Below are 27963 nucleotides of genomic sequence, written 5' to 3'. Positions count from 1 at the left end.
GGGATTTATGGCCCTTAAAAATTTATATAACTAGATTTTCCAAGACATAATACAAATGTCAAGTTTCAGTACATTTTAATAATTTGGTTAGTTAGTAATACAGGATGTATCTCCGAGTTCTATTCAGTGATACATTATGCTGTTGATTACAGTACATCATTTTACACAGATATTAAAAAAGATCATTTTGGTCATCGTTGAACCATACCTGGAATTGGAGTGTAAGTACAATATTCTTGTTAAAATTCAATATCAAATGCTGCATTGACAAAACTGCCCTTTATACAAATAAATATAAACATAGAAAAACGTAGTTACAATTGATTGAATATTCTACATTTATGTACATTGACTGTAGAACCCCATAAGATTAGGCATTCAAATACTTTTTAAAAACATTCTAAATCTGTTACAATTGAATATAAATTGAATTTAGGAGCAGGTATCAAATACCAGCCAGCACAGCTTAAAATAATGACATTTTATACACGTACTCTTTCATTACAAATTGCAATTTACTGTATTGATAGAAATTGAATAAGCATGAACAAATATGTCAAGCCTAGAAACCCAGTTTGAAGTGTGCTATTGTGTATCATTTACAAAAGGAGCAATTCAGAATAACAAAAGTTTTCACTCATTGGCTCACATGGGTAGTAAACGGCACATATCCAATCATCCACCGAAACTTATTGTTTGGTAGATAATTACATGTTATAGGGAAGAGATGTAGCCAGTTTGATATTGAAATTTGCAAAGTCATTTTGAGTTACAATAGTTTTCAATACGAACATGAATATATTAAAGAGTTAGCATTTCAAATGCTTCACTGATCACATTTGCAGTCGGCTGTGGAGGTATCTGGCAGATCTGGTCCCCTGATCTTTATAAAACACCAGCTGTTTTATCTCCAGCAGTCAGTACCTCACCAGAAATTTAAGCAAAGGAGGACACCCAACAAAAGACAAAGTGCTGCAGTACCTCTGCAGGTCAGGCAGCATCTCTGGAGAACATGGACACGTGACTCTTCGCACCAGGACCCTTCTTCAGATAGACTGAAGAAGTGTCCCGACCCGAATCATCATGTATTCATGTTCTCCTGAAATGCTACCTGACCCGCTGAGTTACTCCAGTACTTTTTGTCCTTTTTAAATGTAAACCAGCACCTGCAGTTCCTCGTATTTACAAGACGATTAACAGTTTGTTCCAGATTATGTAAACTACCAATGTGAAAAAATTCCCTCAGTTCATTGCAACAGTACCTTATTTTAAGTCACTTTGAAGTAAACATTCATGCTTATGGACAAAATACAAATAGACTGGTGGAAACTCAGATGATAATGCCACATAAAAACTAATACTTTTTTCACGCAAGAGCTTGAATAAGCAAATGCACTAAGGGTTTTATTTTTTTTAAGTAAATAATGTAGCTAAAAGACTTTGCACCACATATTTGTCCATTATAGACAGTAGAGACGTCTCAGACCCCTCCAGCATAATGCACTGTCAGAGAAAATCTGGATCCTGACTTCGTATGGATAAAATCACTGAATAACTACTAATTTTAACATTTGTTAATCAGGGTCATGTGGAAATTTACTCAGATGCAAATTCTAAGTCAGCAGCTGTTGTTAAGACTAACCCAGACTGCGTAAACAACAGAGGGAGGGCACTGCCTCATAAACCACTCACCCACCTGCCTGCCCCAGGATCTGTGGTCTGATGAGTCACATCAGAACCCACAATCACAATACTAAAGGGGAAGTAAGTAATCGTCATTTCTGATAGACTGCCTGAGAAGGAGATAAGACTGAATGATATTTGTCACCCAAGTTACACATTCTAAAATGCATTGACGTTTCTGTTACAGTTGCTACAACATGGTTGACATAAACTTGTGCATTTGGTTGTTGCTACATTGAGTTCACTTGTGGATAATGTATAAGTTCAGATTTTCCAAGGTAAAGTGCAGATGAGTAAATAAACAAATAGAACAATTCTAAGCATCACTCAACAATTCACAGTCAGGCTGTTACCACTCGTGTTGCTTTTGCACTGTCAGTGTCAATTGTACCACCAGTGACGACTTCCTCTTCCTCTCCAGTAATCATTAGGATGAATCTAGTCCATTATATAGATGTAAAAATTTGTAGAGACAATAATGTATTCACATAGCCAGGAGATCACTTCACCAAATACTGGTCAGTATCTTCCTAGGCTAATTCTGCTATTTCACTTGAAAAATACAAAGTAGATGGCTTTTAAAAATAAAAGTTTGTTGAATGATGAGATGCAGTATGTCGGAAGAACACTTTACTTTTCTCTCAGACCTGGATGTAAACTCTAGTTCGAAAAAGGAAACATTTCTGTAAGATATAAATTCTCTTGTAGAATCAGTTTTCAAAGTCTTCAGCTAGAATTTGCTCCTCCTGTGTCATTCCAGGCAGCAGCTTGGATCTTAAGCCCATCTTATGTATTGCCTTCCTCAAAGACAGTTTGTTCTTTATAGAGGATCAATCCTGGAAATAAATCACAGTAGGTTAATTAAGTTATGCAAAGGAACAAGGATCACGAGGGAAGGTACAGTGGCTTGCAAAAGTATTCATACCCCTTGAGCTTTTCCACATTTTGTCACGTTACAACCACAAATGTAAAAGTATTTTATTGGGATTTTATGTGATAGACCAACACAAAGTGGTGCATAATTGTGAAGTGGAAGGAAAATGATACATGGTTTTCAAATATTTTTACAAATAAAAAACTGAAAAGTGTGGCGTGCAAAAGTATTCAGCCCCCTGAATCAATACTTTGTAGAACCACCTTTCGCTGCAATTACAGCTGCAAATCTTTTGGGGTAGGTCTCTACCAGCTTTGCACATCTAGAGACTGAAATTTTTGCCCATTCTTCTTTGCAAAATAGCTCAAGCTCAGTCAGATTGGATGGAGATAGTCTGTGCAATTTTCAAGTCTTGCCAGAGATTCTCAATTGGATTTAGGTCTGGACTTTGACTGGGCCATTCTAACACATGAATATGCTTTGATCTAAACCATTCCATTGTAGCTCTGGCTGTATGTTTGAGGTCGTTGTCCTGCTGGAAGGTGAACCTCTGCCCCAGTCTCAAGTCTTTTGCAGACTCTAACAGCAGACTCTATCATTTTCCTTCCACTTCACAATTATGCGCCACTTTGTGTTTGTCTATCACATAAAATCCCAATCGAATACATTTACGTTTGTGGTTGTAACGTGACAAAATGTGGAAAGGTTCAAAGGGTATGAAAACTTTTGCAAGCCACTGTATGCAGCTAGAAGGAGCTAATATTAGAGAGTCTTGCCCAAGTGAACTAAAGTATTAATTTTCTAATTAAAGTTGTGTAGGAAAGGATAAACATTGTTACTGGAAGTGAGAGCAAGTATAAAACTAAAACAAAATCAGTATATTAAGCAGAGCTTTCAATAAAGAACAAAACTAAAGGAACTGATGTGGTGCAATCAGCATTTGCAAAACAGATGAAATACAAACACAAATAGAAATAACTATGAACTAATAGAAATTACAGGTGGCACAGTGGCGCAGCGGTAGAGTTGCTGCCTTACAATGCCAGAGACCTGGGTTTGATCCTGACTACGGTTGCTGTCTGTACGGAGTTTATACGTTATACCTGTGACCTGCGTGGGTTTTCTCCGAGATCTTTGGTTTCCTCCCACATATAAAGATGTACAAGTTTGCAGGTTATTTGGCTTGGTAGAAATGTAAATTGTCCCCAATGTGTGGAGGATAGTGTTAAGATGCGGAGATCGCTGGTCGCTGCGGACTCGGTGGGACGAAGGACCCGTTTCTGCGTTGTCTCTCTAAACAAAACATTACAGAAACACGGCTGCAAGAATAACGTGAAAAGAGATTCAGTATTGAAGAATACATAAGATTTAGGATGGAAATGGAGGCTAGGAAGACGTAGAGGAGTTCATCTGATATTTGATCTGAACACACTAGTCAGGGATGATCCAAGTTCCGGAAATCAGGTTGTAGAATCAGATTGGTGGCAAGTGAGAATTACACACTTCCATTAGCTGGGGTACCGTTTGATTCACTTCTACCCCATTGAGGACATTGGTCTTTGTCTAAGGAACTAATGTGTTATAATGTTGAGAACTATATCCTGCACTCCGTATCTTCTCCTTTGCTCTCTGACTTGAGTTTGAACTGATTGTATCTATGTATGGTATGTCGGATATGTTTGGATAGCATGTAAAACAACACTTTTCACTGCACATTTACCTGCTATGATCTGGAATGCACTGACCAAAAGGCCAGAGGGAGCAGATAAATTACAACATGCAAAGGGAATTTGGAATTGAGAACAACATATGCAGGCAGGAGGAAAATAAATTTTGGGGAATGGGACTGATCAAAAATTCTTCCAAAGGGCTAGTGTATGCAAAAAAAAAAGAGCTAATGGCTTAACACTTCTTCTCGCGTATGGCATGCATAGCCTAAAGTTGTAGGACAACTTGTTCTATTTGATCTTATTTGATTGTGCACGCTGGGTTGATTGCATTCGTCGAAACAAGGCAGAACACGTGAAGGTTGCAATCTCCCACCCCAGCTTAGCACCACACTATACGATTCCAACAATGGTATGGAGGGATAGGTGAGAAAAAAACTCAGTTCATGTTCAAAAGTTTCTTCAAACCAATTAAGACTCCTTAAGCATAATGACTGCTGTAACATGTGAGAGGGGTGTGTGGTGTAGGGAACCCCATGATATTCAGAGTCAAAGAACCTCTGGTCCAAAAGGTTTGAGGGCATTGGACTCGAGACATGTATCGTCTTTTCCGCTGACTGGTTAGCACGTAACAAAAGCTTTTCCCTGTACCTCGGTACATATGAAATAAACTAGATTCAACTCAACTGAACCCAAGCAATTTGGCAATTTGGATCCAAGAGTTGTCTGGCAGGGGGACATGACATGAGAATTAAGGGATGACAGGGGTAAAACTAGACTTTCAACTCATGACTGAGAGCAGGTTCGTTTTTATCATTTAAAAATAAATTGGATAGTTATATTTGGCAATTTGGATCCAAGAGCAGGTATTGACTAGGGGAGGCAGGGTAGAGTGCTGTAAATTGTTATATGTTATATGTTATATATGTTATATGTAGTAGAGGGCAGTGGGTAACGGTGGAGAATTGTTATTGTGATTGGAAGCTTATGACCAATAGTGTAGCACAGGGAATTGTTATTGTGATTGGAAGCTTATGACCAATAGTGTAGCACAGGGATGTGCACTGCCTGTTATATACATTAATTATTTTGATATGGATGTAGGAGATTTGACTAGCAAATATGCAGATGGTTCTAAAGCTAAAGTTGTTGAAGAGGCATATAAGATGGTGTTATTGGCATGGAGGAAATAACTGATCATTTGGTAAATTGCATTTGCAAAGGATGCAATGATTTGCTTGAGGGAAATCTTGTTGGTTGGTTGGTTGTGTTGGTTGCAACAGAGAAGGCTGTGGTATACAAAATTAAGAGGGGAATAGACAAAGTAGATGGTAAGAAACTTTTCCCTGGAACAGAGGTGTCAGAAATTGGAAGTGTAGGGTAAGGAGGGAAAGGTTTAGAGGGATGTGAGGGAGAGTCTTTTACCTAAAGAGCGGTTGGAATCTGGAACCATCAAGGTTGATGGTGGAAGCAAGTAGTCTCAACAGGTTTAAAGGTATGCACTTGAATTGCCAGGCATAGAGGTTACCAGTCAAGGGTTGGTAAATGGGATTGGTTTAGTTTAGCGATACAGTATGGAAACAGACTCTTTGCTCACTGAGTCCATGCTGACCCATACACTAATTCTATCCTACACTCTAGACAATTTACAGAAGCTAATTAACCTACAAACCTGTACGTCTTTGGAATATGGGAGGAAACCAGAGCACCCAGTGAAAACCCACAAGGTCACAGGGAGAATGTAAAACTCCACACATAACTGCAGCCGTAGTCAGGATAAAACCTGGGTCAATGGCACTGTAAGGCAGCAACTCTACCGCTGTACTGCCCACTGTGCTGTGTAGATGGCTAATGATGATTATCATAGCCATGCTGGGTTGAAGGGCCCATTTCTGTGCAGTACAACAATGAATCTATCAAAAATGGAGTTACGCATTTAGATAACCCGTCAAGTTACCTCAGTTTCCTCATGCATTTGCCGTTTCAGAGGTTTATATTTCTTCTTGTTGAAATCTTTCAGTTTACCAATGAGAAACTTCTTATCATCTCCCTCCTGTGTGAAAGAAATGTTTATACATTATTTGTTAGCATAATACATGGCAATTTACACAATAATTCACTGAAAATTTGCAATTCGGTTCAGATAAAGTGGAAAATCTGGAAGAGATCACAGATGCTGGAGATTTTCTACAGGATGTATTCTTATAAAAACCCCAAAATATTTAAGGTTATGGGAAGGGATTCAGGAGTGGAACTAATTGATGGCTCCCATGAAAAAGTGGAACATTAGAGTGATAGAGTGATACAGTTTGGAAACAGGCCAACAATGTCCCAGCTACATTTGTCCCACTTGCCTGCGCTTGGTCCATATCCCTCAAAAACTGTCCTATCCATGTACCTGTCTAACTGTTTCTTAAACGATGGGATAGTCCCAGCCTCAACTACCTCCTCTGGCAGCTTGTTCCGTACACCCACCACCCTTTTTGTAAAAAAGTTACCCCTCGGACTCCTATTAAATCTTTTCCCCTTCACTTGAACCTATGTCTTCTGGTCCTCTATTCCCATACTCTGGGCAAAATACTCGGTGTATCTACCCGATCTATTCCTCTCATGATTTTGTTTACCTCTATAAGATCGCCCCTCATCCTCCTGCGCTCCATGGAATATAGACCCAGCCTACTCAACCTCTCACTATAGCTCACACCCTCTATTCCTGGCAACATCCTCATATAATCTTGCATATTTTGTATCTCAAGGCAATTCAAAAAATAAAATCAAATCAGTGACGTTCTATAACAATTGCAAATGTATCCCATAGATATTTGAAAACTTTAATATTCATTTCTCCACTAATGCAGTAACCCATATACGCCATCAATTCCATTTTAATGGTTCAGATAAGAACTTGATGAGCCTACAATGCATATTGACAATCAACATCCACATACCCAAAACAAATAAACCATTTCAGTGAAGCTAGCTGATTTGCATGAACAAGATCAATAGAACAAATAAAATGTACAGGGATTTGCGTTTCAGATACTTACATTCATAATTTGTGCATTTAATAATTTAATTATCTTCCTTTGACCATCCAGAACTTGCCAGTGGAAATAAATTACTATACTAAAAGGGGAAAGTAGAATGTTAAATTTTAAACTGAATAGACAAAGCCACAGCACAATGTAAAATTCATGACATGTTGTTCTCCAAGCGGTTCCTTTACCTCGAGTTCTCTTATCATAGTTTATAACAGTTGGAAATGTAAACTCACAGGAGGATGCCTGATGCGACAATGACAAGGAAAGGATTTTCCACAAGAAATTTGTGCATCCGCGGAAACCAGACAAAATTTGATTTCTCATTCTTCAGCAGCTGCAACCAGATATCTGTAGATTTGTAAATGGTATTTAATGTCCGGTACGGACCACATGTTGATGACGGCTTCACCCTAATTTAATAAATCAAATATTAAGCAAAATTAGCTCAAGTAACATTCACATTCACAGGTTAAATTTCAAGGGAATATATAATGATGGTATTTAATGGTGCAGCTTGTCTATATTTGAACTGATCAACACATAGAAATATGACATATTCTGTAAATTGTACTGGATATACATGATAAATAATCAGTGAGGAAAATCAGGACAAACATTGCTTGTGGCCTGTTAGAAAAGGCATATGACATAGACCAACACGAAGGGTGAATTATCTAAAATTTCTGGTACATCAGACAAATCGTTAGGCAAAACATTAATTTTGGGCATAATCAACGGAATGCAAACTTCAGTGAAAAGTAAACTTAAAATTAATAAAATAACAATAGAAATTTGTAATCATGGAAATATGGAACTATATTAAAAAAAACATGATGAGATTAGTGAGATCAAGCATTTTTTGACAATGCAAATTATAAGTTCCACATTGCTTTGAAGGGATATGTTATCAGTAGTCCCAAACATTTCGAATCTTTACACACTTAAGTTTCTACAATTCAAGGGGGAATGAACGTTGAATCTCTATTATCTGATATTACAAGACCGTCCTTGCACTGAGAGCTCAGAAGTGGAAAAACCGAGGATTCTTGGGAAGATTGTTGTGTTAGCGAAACTACCCTATTCGCGAAGCTACCATGAAGATGCAACAGCTCTAATTCTGTTTCCTCGTCCTTCACTTAAATCATCATTTACTGCTGCAGAACATTAATCTTTTACTTACTTCCATACGGTGTAGAGATGAGCAAGAGTGGCGCCCAGGAATGAAGGGACACATAGTAGACTAATAAAGATGGTCATCATATGAGATGCCTGCCAGATCTTGCATGGAGGCTGACAATTCCTCATCAGACTAAGCTGAAACAGGTTCAATAACATATTAGTGACACAAGTACAACATACCCCATGATTCAGTCATCAGTTTCACTGCACGACTCATCATTTGGGTAAGTTTGGCTTCCTGGAAGTTCATTTAAGTTTATAAAAGTTCCCCCAGGATAAAACAAAAATTAAGTACATATAAACATGAATTTGAGGCAGGAGTAGATCACTTGGCTGACCAAGGCAGCTCTGCGATTTAATAAAATCATGGCTGATCTGATTCTAATATCAACTTTGTAGTTCCATCCACTAATGGTAACTTATCAGTCCTATTTTCATCAAGTGTCACCCTCTGCTTTAACAATATTCAAATATTTGGCTTCCAATGTTCTTTGAGAATGAGTTTGAAAACCTCACAATGCTATGAGAGAATAAAAATCACCTCATCTTGACGTTAAATGGATGATCCCTTATTTGTAAAGAAAAGATCCACAAAATCAACAAACAGAACTGTCCTGGCAGACCCATTTTTTCTGCTTGTTCATGTCCCACTGAATTAATTTCCACATACATCAACTCCATCCTACCATCCCCCGTCCAATCCCTCTATACCTATGTCCAAGACGCCTCACACGCTCTTCGTCTCTTCAATGACTTCCGATTCCCAGGCTCCCACTCCCTCATCTTTACTATGGATGTCCAGTCACTCTACACCTACATCCCCCACCAGGAAGGTCTTAAAACCCTCCATTCTTCCTCAACTGCAGAACCAGCCAATTTATGACTACTAAGGTCCTTACTCTCAACAACTTCTCCAAATGGAAGGCATAGCTATGGGCACTTGCATGGGCCCTACATACCCTGTTTGTAGGGTATATTGAACAATCACTCGAACTCTACCTTGGCTACATTGCCAACTGCATTGGTGCTAACTCCTGCACCCATGCAGAACTCACTGACCTTATCAACTTCACGACCAATTTCCACCCTGTACTCAAATTCACTTGGACCATCTCCGACATCTCCCTACCGTTTCTAGATCTCACCGTCTCCATCACAGGAGACAGTCTGTTGATATATATCCACTCCAAACCCACTGACTCCCATAGCTATCTGGACGACACTTCCATATCAGGGCATCAGAGATGTCCTCATTCTTTAGGCAACGCGGGTTCCCCTCTTCCATTATAGATGAGTCTCTCACTAGGGTCTCCTCGATATCCCACAGCTCTGCTCTTGCTCCCCCTCCCCCCATTCATAACAAGGGCACTGTCCCCCTTGCCCTCACATTCCACCAGATCCACCGTCGCATGCAGCATATAATCATAATCATTGTCACCACCTCCAACAGGATCCCACTACTGGCCACATCTTCCCATCTCCTCCCCTTTCTGTTTTCCGCAGAGACCGTTCCCTCCGCAACTCCCTGGTCAACTCGTCCCTTCCCACCCAAACCACCCCCTCCCCAGATAGTTTCCCCCCTGCAACCGCAGGAGATGCAACACCTGTCCCTTTACCTCCCCACTTGACTCCATCCAAGGACCCCGACAGTCTTATCAGGTGAGGCAGAGGTTCACTTGCACCTCCTCCAACCTCATCTACCGTATTCGCTGTTCCAGGTGTCAACTCCTGTACATCGGCGAGACCAAGCGCAGGTTCGGCAATCATTTCGCTGAACACCTCTGCTCAGTCCGCCTTAACCTACCTGACCTCCTGGTTGCTCAGCACTTTAACTCCTTCCCCCCATTCCCAATCTGACCTATCTGTCCTGGGCTACCTCCATTGTCAGAGTGAGGCCCAGCGCAAATTGGAGGAACAGCACCTCATATTTCACTTGGGTAGCTTTCACCCCAGCGGTTTGAACACTGACCTCTTAACTTCAAATAGCGCTTGGTTTTCCTCTCTCTTCACCCCCTCCCCTTCCCAATTCTCCCACTTGTCTTACTGTCTCCGACTACATTCTATCTTTGTCCCACCCCCTCCCCTGACATCTGTCGGATAAAGGGTCTCGACCTGAAACGTCACCCATTCCTTCTCTCCGGAGATGTTGCCTGCCCCGCTGAGCTACTCCAGCATTTTGTGTCTACCTTTATTTGTAGACCCCTTTCAAGCTCAGGGCAAACCAATTAGTGATATAAGAAATTAAAGTAGCGCAAGTTAAAGATCCAAAAGAGAAAAAATATATATTTTTGATCGCTAAAGCAAATTTTGGCAACGCAATGAGTGTCTTCGAGCCTTGAATTGCTCTTGAGGTACACTAGTAACATAGGAAATACAGCAACCAATTTTTACAGCAATTGTGATGCTGCCTGGAGAATTTCATTTTGTAACAGCGACTGTGGGACAAATTGGCACGGAGTCCAGGAATGTCCCCCTTCTTGGTCCAAACTGAAATTATGCAACAGGATCATTTGTATTCACCTGCGAGAGAACTGACTGGATCTCAGTTTGACCTCCAAGTCAAATACTGGCCCTTCTGTCAGTGCAGGCTCAGCATTGTACTGGGTGGCTGACTAGACAGATGCTCAACTCTCCTGAATACTCAGACTTCAGACTCAAATGTAAGAGTGCAGCCAACAGAGACACGACCCACTCTTCGAAAGAAAAATCAAAAATAGCTTCTAAAACTAGGTCATTATTGTCATTGATATATGTTGTATAATTTTCAACACATTTGTAAAGAAAAATTACCTTTTTAATGTAGAAAACCACGATAAATTTGATTATTTGAATTGCAGGCATCAATGGTACAAACAGCAGACCCACCCTGCAGAAACAAGCATGAATTTAAAGCGCGTACAATGGTTCTTTATTGTCTCGCATGCACAGCACAGGGAGATTCTCTTGCACAAACCGCAAATGCACAGTCGTCACATTTTGGCACCGTATACAAAAAAAAAGTCCAAAGTCTGATTGTGCAGCAAACAGCACCAATTGTCTTCTGTTTTATACTTTACCCAAGTATGAACATTTTGCAAATTTATAGCAAGGTTTATTACCTTAGGATGTCTCCCAGAGCATTTCAAAGAGTTTTGCTGCCCATGCACTGCTTTGGAAAATGCAGTCACGATCATAATGGGGTGGAAATGTGGCAAACAACAAGTGCACATGCACCCACAAATGTTAATGCAAAAATAATGCAATAATTCTTGTCAAATAAATATTGACCAATTTTTCATTTGTGAGATTAGTCAATGAACCGCAGCAGGTTATTTCCATGTAATTAGTTTAACAGTTTATCATTTAACAGTTTACTTCCTATTTGTATATGTTTTAGGTCTGCACAAATTCTGAGCTACAACAGGCATTCTACATATTATCTTTAACAAGTAATGCATCAACTCCCATATTACCTCATCTGAGAACAATTACCTCAGCTTGGGATGATTCAAACCTGATGTGTGTGATGCATTGCCACACCAACTGGTTGCATTATGTATCGATCCACTGGCAAAATTCCAACAATAATTAATAGACTGCACTATCAACGGAATGTAATCAAACATATTATTACCATGTGAGAGTCTGTCCATAGATCAAATCCAGCACATTTCGGGCAATGTCAAACTCAGGCTTTCTTTTCCTTTTCAGCAGTTTAATGCAAACCAGCCTGGAAATTGAATGAAGAAGAAGCAATTAAAAAAAAACCCATTGCAGATGACTCACTGACTATACTGAGCCATTTTGTCTTCTGCCCACTTAATGAAATAAGACAGAGTGCTGAGCAACTGCTGGCATTCCTGGCACTTCAGCAGCTCCCAGGGATATTTGACAAGTTACTTCCAGTTAATGCAAACATGGCAAGTAGCCAACCATGTTAATATACGTACCCATATTCCAGTAAGTGTTGATAGACACAAAATGCTGGAGTAACTCAGCGGGACAGGCAGCTTCTCTGGAGTGAAGGAATGGATGACCCGGGTTGAGACCCTTTATCAGGCCAGAAACGTCACCCATTCCTTCTCTCCAGAAATACTGCCTGGCCCATTGAGTTACTCCAATAATTTTGTATTTATCTTTGGTGTAAGTGTTGTTGGATGTGCAATGTGGAAGTTTAATGGTTATTTAATTTTTTTTTTTTTTTTTAAAGCATAGCTGTGTGTGTTTGGTTTAGAGATACTGCATGGTAAAAGGCCCTTGGGCCCCACTGAGTCCACGCAGACCCGTTAACACTGGTGCTGTGTTATCCCACTTTTGCATTCACTCCCGACACACTAGGAGCAATTTGCAGCAGCATTGACCCTACAAACCCGCACGTCTTATGGATGTGGGAGGAAACCCTGAGCACCTGGAGGAAACCCACGGAGTCACAGGGAGAACTCCACACAGATAACACCCGAGGTCGGCATCAAACCCGGGTCTCTGGTGCTGTGAAGCACATGTGATTGAAATGATATTTGACATTGCCTCTAATATTATGAAACAGCATTGAGCCAAGTCCAGAGGATCCCTTCCTTGGGAGTAAGGAAGTGGGTTCTAATCAGGAGGTGAGTCTCCCTTAAGCTTCACTCACACTAGTGCTTGCAGTTAGTGAGCAACAGATTTGGCGCTCCATTTGGTGCTCCATTTTCTTAGAGTGCAGCAGGACTATGACAAGGAGACGATGGGAATGAAGAGAGGAAAGGAAACTTTCAGATTGTATTATGTACCTAATTAATTTTTAATATCTCATTAAACTCTGGTTGAGGAATTATTCTGATGCTAATTGACTGAGGGAGGTAAGCCATCATTTAAAGGTTAGACTTTACTTTACACCTTAGAGGTGCAACGTGGCAACAGGCCCTTCAACCCACTGGGTCCGTGCTGACCAGTGATCACACTGTGCACTAGCACTATTCTACACACTAGGGACAATTTACAGAAACTAAACAAACCTGCAAGTCTTTGGAGTGTGGGAGGAAACCGGAGCACCCAGAGAAAACCCAAGCAGTCACAGGGAGAATGTTCAAACTCTGTACAGGCAGCAGTCATAGTCAAGATTGAACCCGGGGATGTAAGGCAACAACTCTACCGTTGCGCCATTGTGCCACCCACTTACAACAAGACAAGAACAAAGCAAAATAACCAACACCTGTTGATGCTCCACAGGTATTCAGGATACTGCCAAAAGCAAGGTAGCATTTGAATGGTAGGAAAAAATATATGTGCTGCAGTCTAAAAGTAAATTATGTCTTTGGTGTTACGACTGGTTTAAAACTTGCGTGAGCTGGAAAACATGAAGCAAATATTGGAAGACAATGGACAGACTCATAAAACACACCTCCAGATATATTCTCCAAATATTGTTTCCAGGATAATGAATATAAAATCAACCACCACCAAGCGGTACAACTCTTGTCCTACAAACGTTTCCCAACACTAAAGAAAAAAAGATAAGATGGTTAAGTGTTGAAGATGACATGACACTAAATCTACAAAGCAGGTTTATATCATCCTCCAATAAAATCCAATGTCCATTTATTCTCAGGCTCACTCTGCTGTTGCTAAACGACTTCAGAATGGCAATTAATTATCCACCTAGTCATTTAGTTATGATCATAAGGTCATAAGTGATAGGAGCAGAATTAGACCATTCGGCCCATCAAGTCTACTCTGCCATTCAATCATGGCTGACCTATCTCTCCTTCCTAACCCTATTCTCCTGCCTTTTTCTCTCCATACCCCCCCCCCCCCAACACCCATACCAATCAAGGATCTGCTTATCTCGATCTTAAAAATATCCATTGATTTGGCCTCCACAGCCTTCTGTGGCAAAAAATTCCACAGATTCACCACTGTCAGACAAAATAAATTCTTCCCCATCTCCTTCCTAAAGGAACGTCCCTTACTTCTGAGGTTATGACCTCTAGTCATAGACTATCCCACAGGTGGAAACATCCTCTCCACATCCACTCTAGTTTCTATCTGCTTTTGCCAATTATTAACAGTGACAAATTCTCCATCTCATTTTCATTTCCCCAACCCTCATCCTCTCTTCTCGTCATTCTACCCAATCTACCCTCGTATTAAAATTGATCAATATTCATAAAAAGCTGGTGGCTAAAACATCACATTAACAACTTCATTTCTATTTAGGGCCACAATGTTATTTAAAAGGCCTGGATTGGAATCGGGAGCAGAGAGCAGATTGAAAATCAACATCTACATTGTAAGCACATCAACACAAGGCAATGGTTAAAAAGAGAAATGCGGTGACAATCCAACCCCGTTTCAATATAATTTCTATGTCTGTAAATGAAGGCAGACTTGCCATGAAATATCAAAGTGTTTTCTAGTGCAGAAATTATAAAATATTTCCTGTACTAATACCTCGTGCTTACGTAGTACAAATGAAAATATTACTGCTTAACGAAGAGAATAGCACTACAATTGAAGTTTTTTTGAGAATAGTTGGTGTAAGAATTTCCGTTTTAGCGCAATCTTTTTTGACTTACTGATATTTCTGTTATAGTTGACGTATTTCCTTTTATCCAGTGAAAACAAAGCATTGCTATGATGGACATCTTCAAAAACCAGATTTCTGTATCAAAACAAAATTACATATCAGAGAGGCAAGAAAATTTAGTTAAAAGATACCAGTGTGGAAACGAGCCAGCAAGTCCACGCCGACCTGTGATCACCCGCACATACACAAAAGGGACAATTTACAGATGCCAATTTACCTACACGTCTTTGGAACGTAGGAGGAAACTGGAGCTCCCAGAGAAAGCCCACGCGGTCATAGGGAGAACGTACAAACTCCATGCAGGCAGCACCCGTAGGCAGGATCAAACCCAGGTCTCTGGTGCTGTAAGGCAGCAATTGTACTGCGTCCCCAAGGTTAAATGTTAATCCTGTGTTTACTTTTGAATGGTGAAGCAGAACAACAGACAGCCAACCATGTCATCTCTGGGTGCCCGCTCTACCACCCACCAAATGGAGCTCAGTGCCTGGCAGACATTGACGCAGAGACAACAACCTGGCTGCTCAACACGCGGCTTGAGATCTAACTATTCCTTTGTCAATTAGTAACAGTGACAAATTCTCCATCTCATTTTCATTTCCCCAACCCTCATCCTCTCTTCTCGTCATTCTACCCAATCTACCCTCGTATTAAAATTGATCAATATTCATAAAAAGCTGGTGGCTAAAACATCACATTACATGACATGTAAAACATTACATGACATGTAAAACATCATATGCTTCACTCGCAAGAAGAAGAAGACGAAGAAGAATGGTGGATAACTTAATGTGTATTTTTTTGTATCATATAGTAAAGCAGATTTAATGTCACCTGGGCAAGGAAAATATCATACATATTGCTCTGAAACAATGCAATAAATAAAAGTTTGATGGTTTTTGGTGCTCGAGTTTGTCCTTTGTATCAAAATTAAAAATACACAAAGCTTTCTTACCTGGTAATAGAAACATAGATTCGTTGTTGTGGGAAGTCATATGTTTCCAATAATCCAATTAAGTTATAAATATAGGGCATCACAAAATTGATAGCAGACACGAGCACAGGAAGTATTAGCAAACTAAACGCTGCTTGTTTTTCAGACATTCCCATTTTGATTTTTTCTGAATAATCCTTAAATAAAAATGGAGCTTTATTCAGCTCAGAAAACAATCAAATTCAAAAACAGCTTTTGCAAAATATAAAACTAAATTAAAGTTTGTTCTGCTTTAGAAATAGATTTCGCTGGTCAACTAATTTCTCAATGTTTATATGTTGTAATTCTACTTTCATTATGGGGATTTGGGTGTGTACATTCCTAGCAAATGGTCCTTGTCGAAATTTTCCTTTACATGAAGCCGTATCGTCTGTACATGTGTCAATGAAACAAATGTTATGTTTATTTTTCTTGTCATATATTTGATACGAGCAACTTTTTATTCCATATCACGGAGTTTTTTGGTCGTGATTTGTGAATTCCTTCAGGTCGAATTTCTGCTATACAATGACCAATGTCGCCTGTACAGAGGGGCTTGAGAAAAATAACAAATGAGCGAATTAACCAATAAAGCCCCCCCCCAGGAGTCCCTTCTAGTAACCAGCTAGATCATTGCTGATCCTGTACCCAAGTCTCCATTTCCACTAGATCAAGGAGGAAAAAGTGATTTAAAATTCTTACCGATATTGTAGCATCATTACCGTTGCTAGTTTAAACCAGTTACACTGATTGTGTTGGCCACCATTTTACCACCTTACTATGCCTGCCCAAACCAGATTACAGAATCTCAAGAAGGATCCCGACCCAAAACGTTACCTGTCCATGTTCTCGAGAGTTGCTGCCCGACTCGCTGAGTTACTCCTGCATTGTCTCTTTTACTGTAAACCAACATCTGCTTCAACACATTAATTTCATTTCTGCATTCAATCCCTACTTTTAGTTTCCAAAGATTTAAGAATCACAGCTTTGAAGATATTCAATGATTGAGGATGAGGATCTTCAGTGACTGAAACTCTGAGATGGAAAATCCCAAAATTTAGCACCCTTCACATTAGGAGTGTTCTCCTGACCTTTCAGCTAAATGGCTTATCCTGAGACTATGCTTTATAATATTGGGCTTCACAGTTGATGGAAACAGTCCTTTGTCACCTACCATGTCAATCTCTCCCAAAGTGAAAATATTAAAATACTTTATACATGTTTTAAATGCTACTTATTTCACAGTGGGTGGGACAGGTAAAATTTGCTTCCAGGTTAGAAGCTTCCCCCCCATAAAATGTTTTTGCTTATTGGATCATGACATGAATCAATATGTTTCAAAAGGTAGATCAAATATAAAATCCATCTCTGAAATTTGAAACCAGAAATGGAAACATTGATTATGCAAAAAGACAATAAATCGACATCAAACTTCACAACTCTTCTAGATAATTTATTATCAAATCGGTATTAATCATGAATCATAATAAGAAGTCTGTATATTTTAAGAATAAGAGCCATTTATGATTCAGAAGGATAGAAAAATAACACAACTTGAAGTGAAACATTAGTTAAGCAGGTTCTGGAGATCTATGATACATTCCAATTGCTTTGCTGGGCTATAATTGTCTACTGCATGAAGTTGGCCGTGGGTTGCCATGTAAAAATCTTGCAATAAAACTCAAGATGCAACTCGATCATTTAGGAGGAATTACTTTACACCCATTCAACATTTAACAATTATAATGAGATATAAACCAACTAAAGGTTCAGGAACACCTTCTTCCCTACAGTCATTTGGTTATTAAACACTACAACCTCAAATAAGCTCTGAACTACATTGACTATTATTGTTATTATTTTACTATTATTTTTTATCTGGGACATATAACAATTTTGACACTCTCTCTCTCTCAACTTAATAACTAGCTTCTAATTTACAGTCTATTGTGGAATCTTACCTCCAACATCTTCTTGGAGTAAAAATAGACTCCAGCAGCACAGCCAGCAGCACTCCCCAAGGACAGCAGCCAGCCCAGAAAGTGAACCGACAGATTAGCAAACCACTGAAAAAGGCTCACGTGTGCAGCACGGAAATCAAGCTCAGCTAGAGATACCTGATGGAGGAACAGGAACAGAAATAGTCATGTTTTTAGGCATTGCACTAAATGTGAAATTCACAGAATTTTCAATTTTCTCAAATTCTTTTACTAATTGACTATCTTTGCTGTCCATGGTCAATGCTTTACTGATCCCGTCTGTAACAATGATGCCCTCTGAGGCCCTGACTTGCTTAACACAGGAAAGGCAGGTAGACCCCAGGTTTAAATATATGAATTCCCAGTGAAGAATCAGGTTACATAGATACAGGGCCCTCCATAATGTTTGGGACAAAGACACATCATTTATTTATTTGCCACTGTATTCCACAATTTCAGATATATATATAAAAAAAATCACATGTGGTTAAAGTGCCCAATGTCAGATTTAACCACATATGATTTTTTTTCTGTGACAAATCTCAAATTGTGGAGTACAGAGGCAAATAAATAAATGATGGGTCTTTGTCCCAAACATTATGGAGGGCACCGTACATAGATACATAGACAACAAGTGCAGGAGTAGGCCATTCGGCTCTTCGGGCCATTCAATGTGATCATGGCTGATCATCCACAATCAGTAGCCCATTCCAGCCTTCTCCCCATACCCCTTGATTCTGCTAGCCCTAAGAGCTCTATCTAACTCTTTTGAATGCATCCAGTGAATCGGCCTCCACTGCCTTCTGAGGCAGAGATTCCACAGATTCACAACTCTGTGTGAAAAAGTCTAATCTCAGTTCTAAATAGCCTGCCCCTTATTCTTAAACTGTGGCCCTTGGTTCTGGACTCCCCTAACATCAGGAACATGTTTCCTGCATCTAGCGTGCCCAATCCTTTAATCATTTTATATGTTACGTTCGGTGTGGATAAGATTCTTATATTTTATTTTTAGTTTTAGAGATACGGCATGGGAACAATCCCATGCTGACCATCACACTGTTCACACTGGTTCTATGTTATCCGGCTTTATCATGCACTCTCTGTACATGAGGAGCCATTTACAGAGGCCAATTAACCGACAAACCCTCTCATCTTTGGGTTATAGAAGGAAACCAAAGGACCGGAGGAAACCCACGCAGTCAGTCAAACCCCATACTGACAGCACCCACAGCCAGGATGGAACCCAGGTCTGAGGCAGCAGCTCTACCAGCTCCGCCGTCCCAATGACACTACTTTCTAAGAGCAACATTATTTCCAAAGCTTCCACTCGAATCACACATGATAACACTTATCATGAAGCAAGAAACTCACCTTAAGCTGGGTGCTGATGTCCTCATGATTTAACACAATCGACTTTTTTTGAGTTACTTTAAAATCCCAAAAGCTGAACATTTTCACCGCCAGACCACGATAGCCACTGCCCACTCGATAACTCTCTCCAAAAGCTTTGGATAAGCTAAAAGGTTAAATTTAAAAAAGGTTTGAAACTTATGGCAAGTAATAGACCTTTTTCTGCACATCCCTTGGAATAAAATAGGCTTAATTTTCTTGCTGAATGAACACTTAAAGTCAAAAACTCAGACCCCTCACATTTCTTTGATTATCATTGCTTTTTGCATATCTTCCATTCATTTCTGCCAAGTATCGTCTATATCTCTCATTCCCCTTTCCCCAGACTCTGTCTGAAGAAGGGTCTTGACCCGAAACATCACCTGTTCCTTTTCTCCAGAGATGCTGCCTGACCCACAGTTACTTCAGCTTTTTGTGTATGTCTTTGGTTTAAACTAGCATCTGCTGTTCCACCCTACAAATTTCCCAATAATAGTTGGTACCCTTGCACACCTCACCTCAGACAGGGATGAAAATATTGATGGTCCCCATTTGTGAAAACAGACTCTTTGGTCCGCCGAGTTCGTGTTGAGCAGTGATCACCCTGTACATTGGCATTATTTTATACCCAAGGGATAATTTTCAATTTACAGAGGCCAATTAACCTACAAACAAGTACGCCTTTGGAGTGTTTGACGAAACCAGTGCACCTGGAGAAAACCCACGTGGTCACGGGGAATACATCGAAGTCCCTCACCCTGAGCACAGGATCGCCCCAGGGTTGCATCCCAAGCCCCCTATTGTACTACCTGTACACACATGACTGTGTGGCTAGGTTCAGCTCCAACTCAATAATTAAGTTTGCTGATGACACTGTGGTGGTGGGCCTGATCTCAGACAACGACGAGAAGGCCTACCGGGAGGAGGTGGCTGGTCTAGCACTTTGGTACCAGGATAACAGCCTCCTCTTGAACATCAAAAAAACGAAGGAGCTGATCATGGACTTTAGGAGGGCACATCATCCGAGGACGTACACTCCATTGAGGATAAATGGGGATCCTGTGGATAGGGTGAACTGTTTTAAATATCTGGGAGTCCACATCTCCGAGGATATGACATGGGCATCACACGCCTCAGCACTCGTGAGAAAGGCAAGGCAGCGCCTTTACCACCTCAGGCAATTGAGGAAATTCAGAGTGTCTCCGAGGATCCTCCAGTGCTTCTACGCAGCAGCGGTGGAAAGCATCTTGTCCGGGAACATTACCATCTGGTTTGGGAATTGCTCTGCCAAGGACAAGAAGGCTGTGCAGAGAGTAGTGCGTTCGGCCGAACGCACTATGGGAACTTCACTTGCCCCCCTGCAGGAACTATACATCAGGAGGTGCAACTCCAGAGCCAACAATATCATGGGAGACCCCTTCCACCCCTGCAATGGACTGTTCCAGCTGCTACGGTCAGGCAAACGCCTCCGTTGCCATGCGGTGAGAACGGAGAGGTTGAGAAGGAGTTTCTTCCCAGAGGCCATTCGGACTGTAAACGCCTATCTCACCAGGGACTAACTCTACTGAACGTTTTTCCTTCCATTATTTATTATGTAAAAGAATATGTGTGTTATGATTGTGTTTATAGTTTGTTTGGTTGTTTGGTTGTTTGTCTTTTTGCACAAAAGTCCGCGAGCATTGCCACTTTCATTTCACTGCACATCTCGTATGTGTATGTGGCAAATAAACTTGACTTGACTTGACTTGACATACAAACTCTGAACAAACAGCATCTTGTGTCAGGAGCGAAAGCGGGTCTCTGACGCTGCAAGGCAGCACCACTGCTCTGCCACCGTGCTGCCAAAATCTTGGTCTATAAATCACAATTTACTTCCTGAGAGAACTTACCAAATTTAAAGAATGAATTCACCCATATCTTTAAAGTGGGATTGTAATTTCATTAGTCTCAAAACAGAGGGACCCGTCAATATTTTCATCCCTCTCTGACATACGTCCAATAAGTCAAAAGTAGTATTTGACCATTACATTGTATCCACTAATTGGTACTTGGCAATGTTGCTTAATTTGGAAAATTATACCAAAAGTACCAAAATATTTCCGATGGTTTACCCAATACTGAATCATCAATCCACACTGCTGAAAGAATTAGTTGATCAATAGAAAGGTACAGGTTGAAAATTAGCATCTCTTTTCTGTGCACTATTAGAATTCCTACATTTCATAAGTACATTTTGTTGGCCTCAAAGTGCTTGGAGATGTCCTTAAAGGGATGAGAAAATGCAGTATACTTTCTTTCAAATGGCAAGAATATGTTTCAGGAATGCAGAGGAATATTCGTCTCAAAGTCTCAACTTAATATAAGCAAAAAATGGAGCTGGGAGAACTAAACTCGTAGTTTGTGTCTTACAGCATCTCCCAAACCATTTGCTAATGGTAGTGGCCTTGTATTACTGGAGAATGGTCAAATCATTAGCATTAGCCTTTGCCTCAGACAGCAGCTTGCCTGCTAAGTGGGTGCTTTTAAGAGGTGTGAGCGGTCAAGATGGTTGGATTTGCAGTAGTATATTGGGTGTGACAACAGGTAGCTACAGTGCTCTCAATAATGTTTGGGACAAAGACCCATCATTTATTTATTTGCCTCTGTACTCCATCATTTCAGATATGTAATAGAAAAAAAATCACATGTGGTAAAACGCATTGTCAGATGTTATTAAAGCCCATTTTCATACATTTTGGTTTCACCATGTAGAAATTACAGCTGTGTTTATACATAGTTCCCCCATTTCAGGGCACCTTAATGTTTGGAACTTTCACAGGCGTTTGTAATTGGTCAGATTTGTTTAATTGCCTCCTTAATGCTGGTATAAGAGCTCTTAGCACCGTCTTTCCTCCAGTCTTTCCATTAGCTTTGGAAACTTTTATTGCTGTTTATCAACATGAGGACAAAAGTTGTGCCAATGAAAGTCAAATAAGCCATTATGATACTGAGAAACAAGAGTAAAACTGTTAGACATCAGCCAAACCTTAGACTTACCAAAATCAACTGTTTGGAACATCATTAAGAAGAAAGAGAGTCCTAGAATCCCACTAATTGCAAAGGGCCAAGGAAGACCTCCACAGCTGCTGATAAAAGAATCCTCTCTATAATAAAGAAAAATCCCCAAACATCTGTCCGACAGATCAGAAATACTATTCAGGAGTCAGGTGTGGATTTATCAATGACCACTGTCCGCAGAAGACTTCATTAACAGAAATACAGAGGCTACACTGCAAGATGCAAACCACTGGTTAGCCACAAAAATAGGATGGCCAGGTTACTGTTTGCCAAGAAGTACTTAAAAGAGCAACTACAGTTCAGGAAAAAGGTCCTGTGGACAGATGAGACGAAGATTAACTTATATCACAGTGATGGCAAGAGCAAAGTATGGAGGAGAGAAGGAACTGCCCAAGACCCAAAGCATACCACCTCATCTGTGAAACACGGTGGTGGGAGTGTTATGCTAAAGCCTCAAAACTCATTGGCCAGCGGTTCATTCTACAACAAGACAATGATCCCAAACATATACTGCTAAAGCAATAAAGGAGTTTTTAAAAGCTAAAAAAGGGCCAATTCTTGAGTGGCCAAGTCAATCACCCGATCTGAACCTAATTGAACATGCCTTTTATATGCTGAAGAGCAAACTGAAGGGGACTAGCCCCCCAAAATAAGCATAAGCTAAAGATGGCTGCAATACAGGCCTGGCACAGCACCACCAGAGAAGACACCCATCAACTGGTGATGTCCATGAATCGCAGACTTCATGCAGTCATTGCATGCAAAGGATATGCAACAAAATACTGAACATGACTACTTTCATTTACATGGCACTGTGTCCCAAACATAATGGTGCCCTGAAATGGGGGGACTATGTATAAAACACTGCTGTAATTTCCACATGATGAAACCAAAATGTCTAAAAATGGCCTTTATTAAAATCAGACAATGTGCACTTTAACCACCTGTGATTTTTTTTCTATTCCAAATCTCAAATTGTGGAGTACAGAAGCAAATAAATAAATGATGAATCTTTGTCCCAAACATTATGGAGGACACTGTATTTTAAAAAGAACCTTTCGACACATATCTAGCTCTGCAGCAACTACCCAGTAATATGGTCAATGAGGTTTTTACACCATTAATAGATGTACTGACAAATCTCAGAGCAGGTGAAATAGCACAAATTTGGCCATTATTAAATCACCCAAAACATGTTATAAAGGGCAAAGAAGAAGAAACAAGAACATAAGAAATACCATTTGCTTATTCATATCTACATGCCGTCATTCAAACTTTCACTCAGGGACACTTTTATGAAGTATATTTAATATCCTAAGGTGGTTGCTTTGGTTAGTCAAACCCTTGGATTGGTTGCACCGATCACGAGTTTTGCGCGCTTTTTACTGAGTTGTATCACTCTAGCGCCACACTTGTGGAAGTAGCATCGCGTTTTTGGCTGTCTTACCAACCAGGGTTAATTCATTGTTTTCAGGGACACTTTTTATGAAGTATTTAATAAGGTTTTGCTTTGGTTAGTCAAACCCTTGGATTGGTTGCACCGATCACGAGTTTTGCGCGCTTTTTACTGAGTTGTATCAGTCTAGCGCCACACTTGTGGAAGTAGCATCGCGTTTTTGGCTGTCTTACCAACCAGGGTTAATTCATTGTTTTACCGTTGCAAAATAAAGCAATTTAAATCCACTCACTGTCTTGACTCGCTAAACTAATATCCTATAAATGTATCTTCAATATTATCAATTGATTCTCCACAGCCATTGGCAGAGAACTCACAAAGATCATTACTTTTAATAGACTGTATAGATGTTGCCATTTGAGTAAAATATATATATAAAAGAATGTTACCAATGAACCAATATGATGCAGGTGATGAAAAAGGAAGTTCCAATCGTGTAGAGGTATGCAATCGGCATGTTATATGGTATATTAATATAGCTATTATTATACCCCAGATTTTTCCAAATAGTCCAAGTGTTGTTAGTATAATAACCATAATACAGAATTGTGTCTGTAAAATAACCCTAAACATGAAAAGAAACATGAATTAAAATCACAAATTAAAAACACACTATCATTATATGATATTCGTGTAAATTCAGCTTGCACAAAAACTTCTCATTACAATGCATTACAATGCTTTAATAGTACATTAGAAGTCCCATGCTGAGTTCCTCAAGAACTAGCTAATTGGATAATATTACACTGGGTGTAATGCACCTCTGTTAATGGCCATGAAGGACACCAAACACTTGATGTTCCACACCAGGGCATCGGAAATGTCCTCGCTCTTCAGGGAACGGGGATTCCCCTCCGCCACCATAGATGAGGCTCGCACCAGGGTCTCATCCATACCCCGCAACACTGCTCTCTCTCCCCATCCCCGCACTCGCAACAAGGGCAGAGTCCCCCTAGTCCTCACCTTTCACCCCACCAGCCGGCAAATACAACAAATAATCCTCCGCCATTTCCACCACCTCCAACGTGACCCCACCACTCGCCACATCTTCCCATCTCCCCCCATGTCTGCCTTCCGCAAAGACCGCTCCCATCGCAACTCCCTTGTCAATTCTTCCCTTTCCTCCCGTACCACCCCCTCCCCGGGCACTTTCCGTTGCAACCGCATGAAATGCAACACCTATCTCTTCACCTCCCCCCTTGATTTCATTCAAGGACCCAAGCAGGCGTTCCAGGTGCGACAAAGGTTCACCTGTATCTCCTCCAACCTCATCTACTGCATCCGCTGCTCTAGATGTCAGCTGATTTACATCGGGGAGACTAAGCGGAGGTTGGGCGATCGTTTCGCCGAACACCTCCGCTCAGTCCGCAATAACCTACCTGAACTCCCGGTGGCTCAGCACTTCAACTCCCCCTCCCATTCCCAATCTGACCTCTCTGTCCTGGGTCTCCTCCATTGCCAGAGTGAGCAACAGCGGAAATTGGAGGAACAGCACCTCATATTCCGCCTGGGTTGCTTGCGTCCGGTTGGCATGAACATTGAATTCTCCCAATTTTGCTAGCCCTTGCTGTCTCCTCCCCTTCCTTAACCCTCGAGCTGTCTCCTCCCATCCCCCCGCCCTCGGGCTCCTCCTCCTCCCTTTTTCCTTCCTTCTGCCCCCCATCCCCCATCAGTCTGAAGAAGGGTTTCGGCCCGAAATGTCGCCTATTTCCTTCGTTCCATAGATGCTGCTGCACCCGCTGAGTTTCTCCAGCATTTTTGTGTACCAATTGATACACAAAACCTTGCCTATCAAGTTACATTTTCATATGTTCTATTTATTCTCAAACAGATTTAAATATAATTCTTGAAATACCAGCTATTTTTCTCTTTTCACACATGCTGCTTGACCTACTGACTGCTTCTGGAACTTTCTGTTTTTATTTCAGTTTGCTTGTATTTCCAGATTTTTTTATTTTAACATTTCTATATGTATTTAGTTACATAAACCAGAACCAAATATACTTCTAAAGAAATCAAAAAATTATTCTGATACAAGAAAACAGGGAAGAAAGCAGGACTATACAAACTGTTTTATTTTCTTTTTGCCTCATTTTTTATACACCTTTATCTCCCATTAACACCAGAGGGCATAGCCTCAGAACAAAATGGGTACCTTAAGAGCTATATTTAAGAGGGACTGCTATATTTAAGAGGGAGTAAGATGTGGCCCTTGTGGCTAAAGGGATCAGGGGGGTATGGAGAGAAGGCAGGTATAGGATACTGAGTTAGATGATCAGCCATGATCATATTGCATGGCGGTGCAGGCTCGAAGGGCCAAATGGCCTACTCCTGCACCTATTTTCTATGTTTCTATGTTACGAAAGGAGATGAGGAGGGATTGTTTTAGTCAGGGGGTGTTGAATCTGTGGAATTCATTGCTACATTGCTTTGGGGGCCAAGTCAATGGATACTTAAGGTGGAGATTGATTAGTACGGGTGTCAGGTTAATGGGGTGAAGGCAGGAGAATGGGATCAAGAAATGAAAGATAGATCAGCCATGATTGAATGGCAGAGTAGACTTGATGGATCGAATGGTCTAATTCTGCTCCTTGAACTTATGACCTTATAAGAGAACGCTCTTTCAAATAAACTAGATTCATTTTACTTACAGTCCCATACAGGAGCTCTAATCCAACAAATGATCCATTTGTTGTTTCAGGAGGATTCGTGACTTGTGGAATAACAATGAAGCAAAGGTTCAGGACAAGGAGGAATGTATTGAACATTAGCAGCATCTTGAGGAAGATGAAGTATGAAAGCACACCCATGCCAAAGCGACCGCTGATTTGTTTCTGGGCAATCTGCCACAGTTGCAACGAGTGTAGGTTGGAGTGGAATCCATACCAACACTGTCTGGTTGCCTAATTACAAAACAAACACAAGAACAAGGTTACACAGCCTGTGGGAGGAGAATATGGTTTGAATAGAGTCACAGTTATAGAATGATAGTGTGTGGAAACAGGGCCTACATCGGCCCACATGTCCCATCTACACCAGTGCTACCTGCCCGCGTTTGGACCATATCCCTCCAAACCTGTCCTATCCTTGTACCTGCCCGACTTTTTTTAAATGCTGGGATAGTCCCTGCCTCAACTACCTCCTCTGGTCTCTCTTTGGTTTAAACCAGCATCTGCAGTACTTCCTACTTACCTCATCTGACAGCTTGCTCCATACACCCACGTGTGTGAAAAAGTTACACCTTAGATTCCTATTAAATCTTTGCCCCTTCACCTTAAACCTAGTCTTCTGATCCTCGATTCACCTAATCTGGGCAAGAGACTCTGTGCATCTACCTGAACTATTCCTCTCATTATTTTATACACCTCAATAAGATCGCCTCGCACCCTTCTGTGCTCCAAGGAATAGAGTCCCAGCCTATTCAACCTGCCCCTATAGCTCAGAATGCATCTAGCCCTGGCAATATCCTTGTAAATCTTCTCTGTACCTTTTCTAGCTCGACAACATGTTTGCCATAACATGGTGCCCAGAACTGTATACAAAACTCTAAATGTGTCCTCACCAACTAGTTATACAATTGCAACCTAACCTCCCAATTTCTATACTCAACACTCTGACTGATGAAGGCCAATGTGCCAAACACCTTTTTGACCACCCTATCTACCTGCGACCCCACCTTCAAGGAACCATGCACCTGCACTCCTAGATCCCTCTGCTCTACAACACTCCCCAGATTCCTACCATTCACTGTGTAGGTCCTGCCCATGTTAGACTTACCAAAATGCAATACCTCACATGATAGAAGTTACTTTTTTCATTGGAAAGTTGACAACATAATAATACGGGCAAACTTTTAGCAACAATTAAAGGTACTGCATACACATCAATAAAGAAATTACATTTATATTGTTTAGTTTAATTTAGAGATACAGCAAGGAAACTGGTCCTTCACCAAGCCCACTCCAAGCATCGATCTCTTGTTAGCACTAGTTTTGTTATCCCACTTTTTGCACAAAAATGAGAAAAACTTTTTGACACGGAGGGTTGTGAATCTGTGGAATTCTCTGCCTCAGGATGCATCGGAGGCCAATTCTCTGGATGCTTTCAAGAGAGAATTGGATAGA

The 27963-nt window shown here is 40.6% G+C and overlaps 1 protein-coding gene across 1 annotated transcript in view; it reads right to left on the bottom strand.

Annotated features, from left to right (window-relative positions):
- Nucleotides 1–58: 58 nt before the first annotated feature.
- Nucleotides 59–27963, bottom strand: part of LOC129708268 (transmembrane channel-like protein 6) — a 70599-nt gene continuing 42694 nt past the window's right edge. The window contains 15 exon segments of the mRNA XM_055653913.1: nt 59–2519; nt 6182–6277; nt 7272–7350; nt 7499–7675; nt 8446–8579; nt 11235–11310; nt 12058–12153; nt 13804–13901; nt 14978–15055; nt 15057–15063; nt 15941–16116; nt 17920–18075; nt 19309–19453; nt 24229–24404; nt 26491–26742. Of these exon segments, the coding sequence (XP_055509888.1) occupies nt 2514–2519; nt 6182–6277; nt 7272–7350; nt 7499–7675; nt 8446–8579; nt 11235–11310; nt 12058–12153; nt 13804–13901; nt 14978–15055; nt 15057–15063; nt 15941–16116; nt 17920–18075; nt 19309–19453; nt 24229–24404; nt 26491–26742 (1752 nt within the window). The 3' untranslated portion in view covers nt 59–2513.

Source organism: Leucoraja erinacea, chromosome 23, assembly GCF_028641065.1.
Source record: "Leucoraja erinacea ecotype New England chromosome 23, Leri_hhj_1, whole genome shotgun sequence".
NCBI classification, from domain to species: Eukaryota; Metazoa; Chordata; class Chondrichthyes; order Rajiformes; family Rajidae; genus Leucoraja; species Leucoraja erinaceus.
This window is presented reverse-complemented; position numbering and strand designations above follow the sequence as displayed.